General features: G+C 47.4%; 1 protein-coding gene across 1 annotated transcript in view; it reads left to right on the top strand.

The window, feature by feature from the left end:
• The window catches only part of FSTL4 (follistatin like 4), a 382903-nt gene that overhangs the window by 35231 nt on the left and 331815 nt on the right, over nt 1–15857 (top strand). The window contains exon 2 of the mRNA XM_045892606.1: nt 1880–1913. Within this exon, the coding sequence (XP_045748562.1) occupies nt 1880–1913 (34 nt within the window). The remainder of the gene's footprint in view (nt 1–1879; nt 1914–15857) is intronic.

Raw genomic sequence — 15857 nt, 5'->3', positions numbered from 1 at the left:
ATAAGACATCCCTAAAGTCTTCTTCTTGAGGTGTGCAAGTTGCTACGCTGCTTATGAATTTCCCCTGCTTCAAAAATACTAGTTGCTTCCATGGATGTGGTACCAGCCCCTGCAGCAGAGAGCTGAGGAGCAGTGTGGGAGGGGCTGGCCTTGCAGCTTACATAGCTCTCATAACACTGAGTGCTCTCCATGGTCCCTCTTCTGAACCCTGACCTGGTGAGTACTCCTTCAGGAGCCAGCATTCTAGAAGCTCATTTGGTTAACTGTGCTGTGCTGATGGGCTGCAGGCCTATAGCATGTGTCTTCCATTGGTTTCCACTTGGGCTTTTGACTCATTACAGGTGGCAGTCAGAGAATGTAATTTGGGGAAGGGGGATGCACTTTTTAAGTACCTCCTCAGTTTCATCCCTCATATTGCCTCTGCTTTCTGACCCCAAAGGATACTAGACAAGAATACTAAGGTGTGAAAGACAATGCCATTTGCTACAAAAGTGGTGGTGCTGAATGGTCTTCTTTTTCATCATGGCAAGAAGTTGGCCCAAGTTAGGTATTTTATTTTCTCCTCTTTGGTTGTTAGCATGGCTTTTTCAACTTTTTCTCAGTATTAGACTTTGTATCCTAAAGTGGTTATTTATGATGAATCGTAGGTACTTTTTACTCGTTGTGAATCCACAGTATATGTTTCCAGCCTTTCCCTGCTTCCTGCGCATACCCTGTTCTCTCTCCTCACCCTGTCTTTTCTTAAGCCTTTCTCTCTTCCTGGTGTACGCTCCCTCCCTTACTCCTGTCTGAAAGCCTGCCCATTCTTCAGTGCTATTTCAGAGGTTCTTTTAAAAACCCTTTTCTTTATGTATCCGCCTGAATATGAATATACTGGTATTTTTCAAGGTAAAACTACCCCTTTACTTCTCAGTAATTTGTGTTTCTTCTGTAGCCTCCTGTTCAACTATGAATGTTTTCTTTTTTCTTTTTTTCAGCTATGAATATTTTCAATATAGGAATTCTGTCTGTTTTGCTTATATAACTTCTCAAACACTTTGCTTATTGCCCTGCACAAGCAGGAAGATGGAATTGAATTTTAAAAAAAATACCCAAGGGCTTAATTTAGTCCAATGGCAGGGACTGGCTGTCCAAATTGTCTGTAAGATCCCACCCTTTAGAAACTACTGAGTTGAGTACAGTCAATCACCAGATCATGCCAATGACCCACTCAGGAGCAATGGTGGTCTTCATTATGGCACCACAAATCATAACCTGCTGCAGGTCAGATAATTCTGACTCCTGACTGCTTGTGTTTTTTCCAAGCACTATAGCACCTACAGTCTAGGTGGAAGATGTGGTATCAGTCGGGGCTAGGGTCTTCCTTAACACTTGGTACCAGTCCAGATTCCACATGAGGAAGACCATGAGAGTTGTCTCTGTTCATTAAAAACTGAATGATTGGGGCACCTGGGTGGCACAGTCATTGAAGTGTCCGACTCTTGATTTCGGCTCAGGTCATGATCTCAGGGTTGTGAGATTGAGTCCCGAGTCAGGCTCCCTACCAGACATGGAGCCTGCTTAAGATTCTCTTTCTCCCTTTCCCTCTGGCCCTCCCCACCTCACTCTCTTTAAAAAAACAAACAAACTTGAATGATTAATAATATATTTTTTGATTAAGCCCCCAAAGCGACAAGTTTTTTTATCTTTACTGGTGTGTGTGTGTGTGTGTGTGTGTGTGTGTGTTGGGCCTTTAGTAGACCCAACATTGCTGAATGTCATATTCTTATGAAAGTGTTCATCTTTTTTGTGAATAAATGGCTAGCAGAGGTGAGATATTTGCAAGTATCTGTACATATGAATTATTCTTCAAAAACCCAAAGTCTTTCTTTTCTTGCAGGAGTCCAGAAGCTTTGAAGTCACAAGAAGAGAAGGTAGGGAAAATGCATTCATATCCATTTCGTTCTCAGTGTTGACATTTTGGAAGTAGTTTGTTGAAGCTAAGATGAACTTCAGACTGTAGGCAGCCTTTTCTTTGAAATTTCATGTGGCCTTTTCTGGGTGCTGACTATTTGGTACTTGCCTCAAAGGACTGTAAGAATTGAAAGCTAGGACTGCTTGAGAGAACTATGTCTTCTACTTTTGACTACCCGAAGTGGGGTCTGGGGACCTCACTTCTTCATGATCATGTTTGTGGTCTTGAGAGAAGCCTCATTTATTAGTGGAGTTTGAAGTAATTATTTGGTTTCATCCAGCAAAAACAACATCAATAAAAAATGGTTTATGGTTTGAAGTATTTCAATAACTGGGAGAAGATGCCACTGTGAAAAATATTTGTGATTAGATTTTTACAGCTTTGGCTAAGCTGAAATAGAAATAACCAGTTAATGTCCCTTTTGCAACAATTCCATTATGTTCATTTCCCCCGCTGGTTCCTCTAGCATGTTTGTTTTTCGGTTTCTGAGGTAAGTATGCATGGGTGGCGATTTCTGAAACCTTTCCTTAGAAATTGAAGTTTCCCTTACTTTCAGCAATACCTACTGTCGAATAAGATGTCTTTTCTTTGGTTTGGGGATTCTTTGCGAATCATCTCTTTATTGCAGGACTAGGAGGAGGAAGTCGGGAATCAAAGTGAGTTCTTGGTCTAGGGTCCGGCCTTTGGTTTCAGCCTTAATGACAAACTTCTCTGTAGCGTCGTCTCCAGAAAGAGTGGTGATCTAAAGGTGTGAGCAAATTCCACATTGACCTCTAAATGTAATACATCCTTGGCTCCTGATTAATTCTTCTTTTAAGCACTGCAATGAAAGACCTAGAGTAGCCATGTTATCAAATTATGTTTCTAGAGCTTGGAGACCTAAGTCTTGCATACTGTTTGTATTGCTAAACCAATCCCCTTGGTTGTTTGCTGCTACCCATGGGGCTGAAACCCTGGTTTCAGAGGAGCTGGGTATCTGGCTTTAGGATAAACTCTGTGGTTTCCATTCCCATTTGCCATTGTCTCTGGTTTTGGGCTCAGCGTCTCCTGAACTGCATCTGTAGGGTAAGCTGCATTGTGTCGATTTCAAAACCAAATGAAATTGGATGGATATGGGTAGAGCCAGGAGGCCATGTTTCTTATTGATGACCGTGTAAATTGGAAAGAAATAGCCTTAAGCAGAAAAGTCAGCATGAAACTTGGTTTTGAGTATTATTTAATTCATGTCAGTAGCCCCGAGAATGAATATTTAGAATTAATTTGCGTTATGGAATCATATATAAACCTAACCTATGGAATCACATATAAACCTATGGAAAGGTCTCTAAATAGTAAGGCTGGGGTCTGAGAGAATCATGTGTATTTTTGCTCAGAGACCTTAAAAGGCTGGATTGGACCTCCGGCTCCAAATCCACTGAAGACTGACATTGTTGGAGGATGAGCAAAGGTGTGGTTGAGTTATGCTCTGCTCACCCATAACCTTCTCCTCTTTGGAAGTAGCAGCTCTCACAACTGGCTGACTGGGAGTGCATGCTTTGAGTTTGTACCAGCAAATTTGTGCTGACAGCCCATAAACTTTTTCCCCCCGCATTGTGAACTGATGTCTTTCTTGCTTATTTCTGTCAAAGTTGAGTGTTTGAGAGTTCCTGAAATAGCTTAGGGCCTTAATGTCAGTGCTTATAACATGGCAAGAAGGAAGGAAGGAGGAGTGGGACCTTACAGGTTGGTTCCAAGTATTTTCAGGCCTGAGAATTCACTTGCTTGAATGGCCAGGTTGTTAATCTTCTCCAGAAGAGTGTACAAGTGTAAAAATAATAGAAATGCTCTAAATATTTTAATAAACGATTATTCCTACAGACAAAAATAAGACATTATTGTCTCTCAACGAACACTTAGGGTTATTTTACAGTTGGAAATGAAAGAGGAGCAAATAAGTAATACTGAATTTTTCTGCTCAGTTTACCAGGCCCAGGAGATTTTGGAGAGGTCTGGAGGAGGTAGCCTCTGGGTCACACAATCCAAGATGTCTTCCTGTTTTTTGTTTTCATACTACATCTGACTGAGGAGTATCTTCTGTATCCCAGGTTCAGTGGTACAAATGGATGACCAGCCACAAGTTCATACTACGTGACTTTTGGAAACTGTTGACTAAGTCTGTGAAGTGAGAAGTGAGAGGGACTAAAATTAACAGTGGGAATGGAGTCCAGGATAAATCACAGTGGGGTTGGAGATTGTAAAGGTGACTCAAATGTACTCTGTGCCTTGGACCTGCTCTCTGCCTTATTTCCAGCCTTGGATCTAGTTTTGTCATGATTTGCAGATTGTGGCCCACTTTCTTGTTCCTAGCTTTAAATCATACTGTTCATGTACCCTGAATGCTCTTTGTTCCTAATCTTTATTAAATGCCACCTCTCCCTTATACCTCCCAATTCTTTCTTAACGTGTTTAGCTTACCCTACCTTATTTTGGAGTTAAGGCATCCTATCAGGTAATTTCCTAAGAACAGAGAACCTCCCCTCATTCATTCCAGATTCTTCATGGCCCTAGTCCAAGGCTCTAGTTGCTCAACAATTGTTTTCTGAATTGAGTGCAAGCTATGCATTGCTAAATGTGGTTTGTCTTTTTACTCTGATTCTGTTCCAGTGATAGACAAGTGAGGCACTGAGTGCCTTGGCTCTAGAAAGGCACTTTTTAAGGAGTGTTCTGTGGATATCCATTGGATATTCCTAACTGATCGAAGTGCTCCATGTTCAGAGAAGCTTCATGTGTCCCCCCAAAAGATATGTTGATATCCCAATGCAGAACCTGTGAATGTGACCTTATTTGGAAATCATGTCTTGGCAGATGTGTAATCAAGTTAAGATGAGATTATCCAGGTTTTTAGGAGGGGCTGTAATCCAATAAGTAATAGCAGAAGAGGAGAACACAGGAGAGCGGAGAGCGCCCTGTGATGATGGAGTAGAGAGGGGAGTGATGGATCTATGAGCCAGGGAATGCCAGCATCCCTGGCAACCACCAGAAGCTAGGAAGAATCCTCTAAAGCCCTCAGAGGGAACATGGCTTTGCCAACAGCTTGATTTCTGACCTCTGACCTCTGACCTCCAGAACTGTGAGAAAATAAATTTCTCTTGTTTTAAACCACCCAGTTTGTGGAACTTTATTGTAGCAGCCCTAGGAAAATGATACACTTGGCTGATGCTGGACTCAATATTGAGCTAGTTGTTGAGACTTTTACTGCAGAACCCCTTAGACCTTTAAGATGCTAAATATGACTCTCAAAAGGGGGTGTAATATGCAGCATTTTCCAAATTTAGTTTCCCATGCATCTTAATTTTGTTGTGTTTGATCATCTCGAGGCTGGCATTCCATGCAGTGTCCTTTGCAAGTCCTGCTCTAGAGAGTTCAGGCAGAGGGAGTGCTCCCTCAGTGCTCAGGATGAGCCTATGACTCGGTACCAGTAACTTCCAAGGGCTTTGCATGGACAGAATGGTGATGTGGTGATAATGAGAGTAACTTCTCAGTTCTCAAGTTTTCAGAGAGCATTTACATTCTTTCCCTCCTGTGACCCTCAGCAACCCATGACAGGAGGAGAGCAGAGAGCACCTTACACATGAGACTCCTTCCTTCCTTCCCATGCTGATTTGTGGGAACAAGGACTCCCTCTGGACCAATGTCCCTTTCGTGCACTGATCCTCTCTTGTGTACGTTCTTCTGCACGTTCATGCCCACTGCCAAGGCTAGAGAGCTAAGAGGGACTCTTGGAAGAAAACTGTCTAGGGGTCATTTGATTCCAAGTTAGATTAAGGCTAGGGCTCTCAGGGGAACCTGGAGGGAAATATGCCATACCAGTAGGTGTGGCAGGACTGCAGGACTGGTAGGAAGCCTTCTGGGAGGGGCACGTGCCTGCCCGGCTGACCAAGCCCTTCTTCCCTCAGTGCAGTCCTATGTTGTCCTTGTGCCCTGGGGGGCACTTGTGCTAGCTGCGTGGGGAAGGAGAGATGGTTGCATCTTCATCTGCTTTCCATTGCATGCGTTTTTATACCTCCCTCTAGACATCTTCAGTTTAATTTCAACTTTTTCTAAGGCTTCAGCCAAAGATGCCAACCTCACCTCTCCAAGACACTCCCGTGTCCACTCTGAGGGCTGGTGCTGATTGTGGCTGCCAGAATTCATCTGCTCAAACCAGTCCTTTTCTCTAACTGATTCCATCACCCTGAATTACAGCCATGAGAGAACACTTGAGTGAGCTGAGCAAGTGGCCAGGATAATTCAGCCCTTGTCAGCCATCTCTTAGGAACATGGGGTGCGCTAGAAACTATTCCAGATGTCTGCGATTGCATTATGATTAGAGGCTGTGAGTTTTGGGGTGGGTACCGATGTCCTGTTGCATGATCCACCCTCCCAGGGATGGCTCACTCACATGTTCTAGTCCAGACCAGCCTGGCCTGGCTTCTGGCAGGATGTGAGGGAGACCTGAGAGCGGGAATGCTGCTGTCTTCCCAGAAAAAGAATGAGGGAGTGACAGTCACACAGCCAGGGTAGCTCTGACTCCTTAGCAAACCTACTGAACAAACATGACCTGCCAGTCCCCTGCGGTGTGACTAGAGCCTCCCTTTCTGAAAACCTTTGGAATTAGCCCTTAATTGGCAGCTGCCTCTCATAGCCCCTTTATAGTTCTCTGCATCTGGGTGAACTTCGGCTATCAAGAATTGCATTCTATTTACCATTAATTCTGATTTTGTTTAGCAGATGTTTTCTGGCTCTCTCAGTTGCCTGCATAATCTGTCTTGGTATAATGTGAAGTGGCTGACTCCCTTCCATAAAACAGATGAATAAACTCTTAGCTTCTTTTGAGGTAACTTCTTTAATGGCTGCAGATACAGGGAATTTAGAAGGGAGCCATCCAAATTTGGCAGTGCCTGGGGTAATAGGTCCTTTTCAAATCAAGACTGCCATCTGGACAAAGAGATGAAGTTTCCTTCCCCATTCCACCCTCACTCACTCACGTACAGGGGAGCTTGCTGGTTCTCTCCTACAGTCCCTGGGCCTCAAAAAGGTAAGAGTGACATCTGTCTCTTTCTACTTCTAGCGCCACAGAAATTGGCCCTTTCTGGGTAGTGCTGCCATTTTTCAACTGCTGGAAAACTGTATTGTACCTGCTTGCCCCAGCTTGAGTGGGAAGTGGATGGCACAGCTGGCTGGTGTGTTCTGGTTGAAAACAGTGCTCTGCTACCCAGTTGTGATCATGACCGATTGGCAGGCAGTAGAATCCTCCCTCCCTATGTACTCACAGGGTGACTTTGGGGATGTTTCTCAATCTTATTGGGAAAAAAAGGGGCATTGTAATAGTACAGACCATTAGTCCCGACCCTGGATTACAGTCAGCAAGCCAGTTTGCCCTGGCTAGAGCATGAAAGTCTCATGAAACTTGAGAATCCAAGGGTGGCCCTGGCTGCAAGCACAGCTGATTAAAGCCTCCTCCCTCTCTTTCCCTCTCTTGGCTTGTTGGCCTCTTCTGTGCAGCCTTGCAGGATGGCTACAAGCAGTCCCAGTTCAGTCCTGACTGCTCACCAACCCAGAGGGTACAACTGGTTTCTTCAGAATGACCCCAGACCTGTCCCAGCAAGGACTCTGGCCAGGTTTTGTATCAGGACTTAAGTCCTAAGCCAGTCACTGTGGCAGGGAGGGGATGGAACACTGTGATTGGCCAGGGGGCATCACGTGGTCTCTTGGGGGTTTGTAAAATCACCTTCACTCAAATGGCAGGGAATGGGGACAGATTTGGTCCTCAGAGGAAGGATGCTGAGCAGCATGCTGTCATTGCCCCTCATGACCTCATGGAGATGTGGCGGGGAGAGCTTGGGTGTGGAGAGCCCTCGGCTCAGCATGAGCAGGAGCATCAGTGCCTGGTGGCCTTGGTAGTCTCCATTATGGTTCTTCCCATCTTGCATGTGTAGATCTGGCCTTAGACCTAGAGTGAGGAATGTCTCAGGTCATCAAGTGACCTGGTGACTAGGGTCTACCAGAATTGTCCTGAGCATCATAGTTATCAACCCCTCAATTACTCCATCGGAATAAAGCTCAGGGAGTGAAGACAAGGGCCTCTGCCAAGGATCATGCACAGCATTAGCCAGAGGAGTCTCAGGCTGTGCGTCACCCCAAGCTTCTGTTCCCGAGCCCCCCACCCAAGATAATTCTGAGTGCCTGGGCCTAGAACGATTGGTGGTGGACTGAGGCAGCCTGAGTGAGCCTGAGTTCTCATTCCTGTCCCTGCACATGATCGTCCTTGATCAAAGGTCCACCAGGCTCTGGGTGAGCGACTGTCTCCTGCTAGCGCCTGGGCCGTTTCGGCTGTCCCCAGTGATTCGGAAGCAGAAGGACCTTGCTGGCTACAGCTCAGGGCTGACGATGGGCAGCTGCTTGTGCTGCCGTTGGAACCACACGTGTGTGACTTGTCGCCCAGAGCCTTGGCACCACAGGACTCAGTGTGGGCGGTCACGGCCCGAGCGAGGGGCGGCTCTCATGCCGCTGTGTAGGGCGAGCCCTGGGAGAGCAGGGAGCGGGGCCCTTCTCTCTGGCCTCCCGTGCTCCTCATACACAGCAAGCCCTGAAGAAGCCTTAGACACCTGGTACCTCCCACTCGATGTGACATCGCCACTTCTCATAAAGCAAAATCACAGGTATAGGGGCTCCCGGCTTGTTTGGCTCTGGGTCCCACAGCTCCAGGACCCCCCATCCTTACTGCTGTGCTGCTTCTTCTCACCAGCGTCCTTGGAAGGCTCACTCTCCTTAACGAGCATCCTCAGAGAGCCGCTGTGCTCTTATGGGGACTTGTGGGTCCCTCTGCTAACAGGTACTAACAAGCTGCTGGTGCAGGTGAGCTAGATCTCTGGTTGCGATGGCAAACTGTAGGGCCTCCGTAGGTCTGGGCAGGGCGGGGAACCCCTGTGCACCGAGCTGTGCTTGTCACATGAGGAGTCTCCTCGGGGTTGTGACTGCACACCTGGAGTAAGGTCCCTATCTGGAACTTGTGGGGAAGAGTTGTGTAGTCTAAGAAGTCATTACACCCAAAGGGTGCCAACCACGGCCAATGTAGAGGGACAGTGAGGTGAGCCCTTCACGAGACAGCCCTGCCCTGCAGCAGGCTGAGCTGGCCCACCATGGCCCAGAGAGAGGGTGATAGCACTCCCGTGAGGCCTGCTGAGGCCTGTCCCTGCCCTGGGGGCTCGCCTCTCTTCTCTGAGGCCCCACAGTGAAGGTTGACATTGGCATCTTCGTCCATCGCCCGGTCCATCAGCCAGAAGGGTGTTTCTGCTTTTCAGGAAGCCTTGAAATTGTCTTCTCCATATAAACACTGAAGCTCTTTTCAAACTTGCTAAGCCATTTGCCCTAGCAATATTCATGTGCCATCGGCAAGCCTCTGGGGTTAATTATCTGTGACTTAAAAGGCATTTGTTTCTGTCTCTTTTGTCTCATTGCTGCTGAGCAGTCTTTCTTTATTAGGAAATGAGGTACAGAGTCCAACTGACCATTATGTTCTAATTCTCTTCTTGTCATGAGAATTAATTCATCTTTTTAAAACTCTCTTTAAAAAAAACAACAACAAACCTGCCTTCCTATTTTCAGATAGTGTTGTTCTCTTAACAAATGTTTAATCTCTCTACTCCAGTGGGAACAGAGCCAAAGCTAGAAATAATCTGCAAGGTGAGACATCTCATCAAAATGAGTGAGGCCTGCTGGTGCTCTCTCTCTTGGTCCCACTCGCTTTGGGGAACTCCCTGCTGCCCAGCCGTTGGTCTGTTGGTCTCCTGGGGCTGCGGTGAGGGCTTCATGTGCGTCCTCGGGTGTACGTGCTGTGCTCAGTGAATGAGCCACAGCGCCCGGGGGGCGGGGGGCACTTGCAGATCAGGCAGGCAGGGTCAGATCCCGTGCATGGCAGCCCACCCCGGACTTCTCTGCACACTCTACCACTTGCCACTGGATTCCAAGAAATGCTTCAGGGTCTGCATGTAGAAAATTTTTTGCAAAATGTTGACTGTCGCATGAGGGAAGATTATTAGCTTGCCTTGTGCTCTCCAGGAAGTCAGAGAACGTGTGCCACAGAAATGAGCAGCTTCTGACTGGCCTCTGTCTCCGTGGGAGCCAGACAGTGACCCATAGCCTTTGGGGGCTCAGGGGCAGTCAACAGAGGGAGGGTCTGAGTGCAGTCAGCGTGGTCGATGGTGCCTGCTACTGTTCACTTGAGCATGTAGGCTGGCCATTGCCCACCCGTCTTAGTCTCTGGAAGCCTCTGGGGAGTTCTCAGCTCAGCTACCATGTCACCCCTGCAGTGTTTCTGAAGCAGCGTCCGAGAGCCTCGTTTGATAATTACTACTTCCCAAGGAGAAATAGCTCCTGTGGAAAGTAAGCTCCATTCTTAGGGTTTCTCGAGGGTTTATTGGATGCTAATGGAAGTTTCCTTGGGTGGATTGGAGTTTACTGGGTGTGTAGTGATGACAGGGTGTGGTCCCTGCTCTTACAGAGCACACACATCAATGAATGTGTCAGCTGAGGAGATGTGCAAGTGTCCTTTAGACAGAAAGGCCACCTGGGTGTGCTGGCCCCCTGGCCAGGCATCTCACAGATGGGCCAACAACCAAGTGTGAAAGCGTTTGCTCAGTGTAGACCAGTATGGGAGCCCCAGAGAACAACTCACCGAATGTTTTGGTAGAGGTGAAGTCTCAGGGTCTTTTCTCCAGAGGATGGCTATATTGACAACGGGTCTCCTTTGGACTTTTAATGGTGTACCCTGTCAGTGGTTGCAAACAGCAAAACTCAACCCAACCAACTCAGACACATAGAGGACCTTATTGGCTTATGTAACTGGGTAGTCGGGAAGGGGGTGAAGGGGTGAGGGTGCTGGCTTCAGGCATGCTTAGGATAGGGCACGGGACCTGGTTGCTCTCTTCACCCCCTTCTAGTTGATTCCCCTGCATGGTAAGTCCATTCTCCCCACGTACGACTCCACATCCGATGGAAGAGAGAGAGCCTCTGATCTGATATTTCCTGCAGCACTGCTAAGGTCCCCTCGGGTGGGACGAGCTGGGGTCATGTGCCCCCGCCTGAATCCGTGATAAGCCCGTTGGGCTCCTTCGTGTTCCTGGGCTCTGCACAAGTCACAGGCCAAGCCCCGCAGTCAAGGTGGCATGGGGGGGTAGGTGGATCCCCTAAGGACAACTGGGGCTCTGCCCAGTTAGGACACATGAATGCGGGAAGGTAAAAAAGGTCCACTGTGCGTATTAGCTGTTACTCGGCGATTCCACATCTGAGTGTCTACCCCAGTGTCTACTCCCAAGGGGTTCTCGCCTGAAGGTGACTTCAGCGCTTGGCTCCATAAAGCTTCTTACGAGCTTTATTTTCCATTTTTCATGAGAGATCCTGTTCTCTTTTGGGAAGGAGGTTTGGGGCACTCGCTGTGCTGGCCTATTTGTCAATGGCATTGTGGCGGGGTGCGGGCCACAGACGGAGATGGGGGACCTGGGCTTCACGTACAAAGAGACCTCTCATTCAGGAGCCAGCTTTCACTAAGGCTTCTCAATTGTCCACACATTAATTTAGGGTCAAAGCCTTACTTCACTGCTTTCATATAAATTCTCTAGATTGGAAGAGTTCTTAATGGACACCTTTTCACGTCCGTCCAGTCTTTCCCTTAATTCTCATGAGCACCTTCTGGCATTGTAGTTGTATTCTGTAAATAGAAAAAGAGGGAGGAATCCTTTGAACTCTATAGGAAATTAACCAAATAATTTAAATGGGCTCAACTGAGGTCTGTTAGGAAAGCACATTCTCCATGGAGATGCAGCATTGTTTGTCCAATGGTGATTGAAATGTTCATATTCACAAACGTGGAGTCGTCATTCTGCAATTGAGATGCCTGTGGGGTCCGGCCAGCCAGGGAGAAACAGGGACCTTCCACGTTCAGAAGAAATATGCCTTAAAGAAAAAAAAAAATCACAGGTCTGGAAAATGAGTTGTCAGAGTAAAAATACATTTCAGTCTGTTTGTTTTACTAATTTTAGCAGTTATTTGCTCTCTTTTTTTTTTGCTGGAAGCAGCATTCCCATCCAGCTGCTTGGTTGCTGCATTTGAATTTTTATCATTTGAGTCGCTGCCTATTTGGACACAAAATGGGAGTCCTGTGGCTAAGAGGGGACGTTTATCTGATAGGGTCAGATCTAATCTCATGCTTAGAAACTTCAGGTGAAAATAAAATGAGGTGGTTTTTTTTTGTTTTTGTTTTTGTTTTTAAGACCGTGGTTGTGTAAAGCTGTGCTAGCAAATCCCTTCCCCCCTCTATACAGAATTTAGAATAATAGCATCTTCTACTTGGATAGTGTTAGCAGGCTGCTTTTTGCTCTCAAAGAGCTTTGTCATTTGTCATCTCATGTCCTCCTCCATGAAAACCTTCAAGTCAGGTAGAAGGAGGATATTAGCATGGGTGTGTCTGACAGATGAGGAAACTGATCCTCAGAGGTGGCCAGGGGTGTGTCCCAGGTCCCACAGCCTGTCGGGGTCGGGCTAGAGATGATAACCCTCAGTCGGAGCTCCTCCCTCCTGCCGCGCTTCCTCTCTCAATGTGAGCTTACAGCAGGAGTTTTCAAATTAAAACCCAGTGCAAAAGTACAGAGTTTTTAGTCCTGTTTTGGTTCTTTTAAAAATAAATTATTATAAAGACAACTTTTCTCATCCATCAAAGTAATGATCCCGTACCATAGGGATTCAGAATATTCAAAATGTGTGTGGGGGAAATGGTAAAAGTTGATCATTTCCACAGTACCTGTCTGTGGTGAGGTTTAATTATCACTTGACATATTTCATGGTTTAAAATGATGACAGTTTAAAATAGAGCCAGAGAAAACCAGAAAATACATTCATTACCTTGTGTCGGGGACCCCCAAATGCAGATGTTCCCCAGACAGACAGTTCTGCAGCATTTTCTCTTAGCTACAGAGGTCCCAGGAATTGAAATCCAAACCAAGAATTCCATCCTGACTCTGCTGTCACCACCCGGAGGGAACTTGGGTGAAAGCTGGCAGCCTGGTTGGATCCTCGCACCCCGGTCCAGATGCTCACCTCCTCGACACCCTCCTGCATCCGGATCTCTCATGGCCTTCTGCAGCACTGCTAATGAACAAGATAACTCATGGTGAAGTGGACTCTGAATGAATGAATGCAAGCTACTGAAACTACAAGGGGCATGAGTCTCTTAGGGAATTGCATGCCTTCCCAAGATGAGAAGGCTGAGAAGCAGCTTCTGGTTGTGGTTGTGGTTGTGGTTGGGTTAGTTGTTTCATAAGCTCAGCACTGGCTGGCTGTTTAGGAAATAATTGAATAATTGTCTCTTTCCTGTGAGATTCTGGAAGAGGAGCTGTCCAAGAGCAGACCTGTCTGTCCAGATTTCAAGTATCAGTTTGGAGAGTCCCAGGAGAGGGAGCAGATGAAGCCATCTCAGAAATGCAAATGCTGTTTGACGTCTATTAGCTCGATGCTTATCCATAGCTGACAGGCAGATCCATTAAGATGCCAGCGTCACGGATCAGGACGGTCAGAATGTAGTGAGGGCCGTGCTGCCACTGCCCAAGCCCTGAGCCCCAGGGCGATGATCTGAGAGATCTCTGGGTGCGCCTAGCACTCTGGCCTGGGCACCGCCCCATCTCTGTGCCTCGTTCTCTGGTTTCCAGGGCCAGGCCCCCAGCCAGCCTTCCTGGCTGCACCCCCGCCACTGAGCAGCCTGCCCGAACGCTCTGCCTGGTGGTCGTGCCCTCCTCGTGAAGTCCGGCTGCTGCTTGGCACTGCCCTTCACGGAATCATCCTAGTGATCCCCCCGCAGATCTGGAAGGTCCCTGTGGGATTACGCATTTTTACAGCTGAAGACACAGGCTTGAACAGGTGAAGTGACTGGTCTGAAGCCCCATGGCGAGCGGATAGCAGCGGTGGGGCGCGAGGAACGAGCAGGGTTCATAAAGCTCCCGGCTCTCCGCAGTTGGATTTCCTTGGTACCTTCCCTTTCATCCCATCCTTGGGGCCGTGTTTTCCCTTCTCTCGAGGGAGGCACAGTGTCTAGCATTGCCCTAGAAGCTCAGCCAGCATTTCCTAGCGATGGGTATTCTGGCTGAGTTTTCTGGTTAAATTCTTTGCTGTGACGGTTGTTTAAAATACTTCTCCATATGTTGTTTTCCTGTTGGGAGGAAGGGACCAAGCGGGAGGGGGCACATTGTGACCAATGTCATCATTAAAGCCCCACCATAAACTTTGCTGAGTTAACTTATTTCAACCCTCTCCATCGTCCAGTGTGGCCAGCTAGTGGGATCTTCTGTTTTATGGAGGAGGAAGCATGTGCTTTTGAAGGATCAGCGATCTGGCTGGTGGGGTGCTTCAGCTAGTGGGCAGCCCTTAATAGTGGCCCTCACTGTAATGAAATACTCAGAGTCTTCTGTGTGTCACTGGTGTGGCCTCCCTAGGACCCCTGTCCCCAGGACTCCCAGCTGGAAGGCAAATCTCTAAGACCTTGTCTAAATGGTCTGCTCTTAAAAAGCTTGGGAAGAGCAGGTGCCCCTGTGGCTGTTTGTGATGGGAGCGGGAGCAGTGGGAAGGACTGATGGAGATGGACAGGGTGCGTCAGACACCAGATACTGGGAAGCTGTGGCCAGTGCTCTGAACGGGGTTTAGGGTGCTGGTCCCGACTCTTGATACAGACCATGAGCTACAGGCACTGCGAGGCTCTTCCTGTCCCACACTCCCGTGACGTTCAGAGGGAGAGTATGTTTTGTGGGCCAGGGGACATGATGGTGGAGACTACATGGCCACTGTGGTTGGAGTCCAGGGAATGGCGGGAGCAGGAGACTGTGCCCATAGGCTGCCTAACCCAGCACCCCGTGAACGCTGGCGGCTCTGGGGCTCTGCCCCGGTGTTCAAGGGGCTGGGAAGGACTTTTGCCCACACCTGCCTCTCCTGCCTACTGGCCTATGCTTAACCCCACCATTACTGATTCAAACCTCTTTTCCTCCTGAGCATCCCCAAGGTCATTTTGGATCCTGAAGGCGTCACGGAACTTCCACTGAACCACTTCATCCCCTACCTGGGGAACTCACAAAGCCTGTCTGCCCCTTTTTAGGGCTTCTCCTAAGACCCCTGAGCCCAATGTCCGTTATGTATTGGTTTTGTATGACAAGTCTCAAGCTGGTGGTCCATGGTCCAGATTCAGCCCATGGTCATGTTTTGTTTGACTTACATAATGTTGGCCTTCGTTGGGTTTTTTTCATTTTTCCATTTTAAGTTGAATAATTGGCCAACATTTAAAATGAAGGACATTGTACATATAGATCCAAATAGATCACTTTGGAAAGTGAAATGCTTTAGTCACCGTGGGCCCCACATGACTTCATGGCAACAGCGGGGCCTGGAGTAAGCAGCCACGTCCTTAGAGAGTGCACATGTTCTCCTATTTGCCACAGTCCACACTACTCCCTAGTGGCTCCTTGATGCTGAGACTGAGTGTCAGATGCAGTTTTGAAAAATAAATAGGAACAAGGTGAAATCCCAGAAGAACCATACTCATTAAATTATCTAGTGGCCTTTGTAGGCATTTGAGTTTTCAGCCCATTTTATACTCAGATTTATTATTAATTACAGCACAGTAGAGTTAGATGTTGGCAGGTGGGAAGGGGGTCAAAGACAGGGATTTAGTGTAAAGACTGAAGTAATCCTTCATACTCAGCACTCCTTGAGAACTCTCGTGTCTAGATGTGGGTCCTTGGTTTATGCAGTTAAGTGTTCCATTAAAATATCTGCTTTTCTGATATTTATGCCTTGATCTGTACATATTCACTTTAGGCTATAAGTTTGCAAGTGAGTTTCCAGCTTG

Source organism: Mirounga angustirostris, unplaced genomic scaffold, assembly GCF_029215605.1.
Source record: "Mirounga angustirostris isolate CCGP_5_RB_7025 unplaced genomic scaffold, mMirAng1.0.hap1 SCAF_7, whole genome shotgun sequence".
Lineage (NCBI taxonomy): Eukaryota > Metazoa > Chordata > Mammalia > Carnivora > Phocidae > Mirounga > Mirounga angustirostris.
Note: the sequence above shows the minus strand (reverse complement) of the source record. Positions and strands in the feature narration are given on the sequence as shown.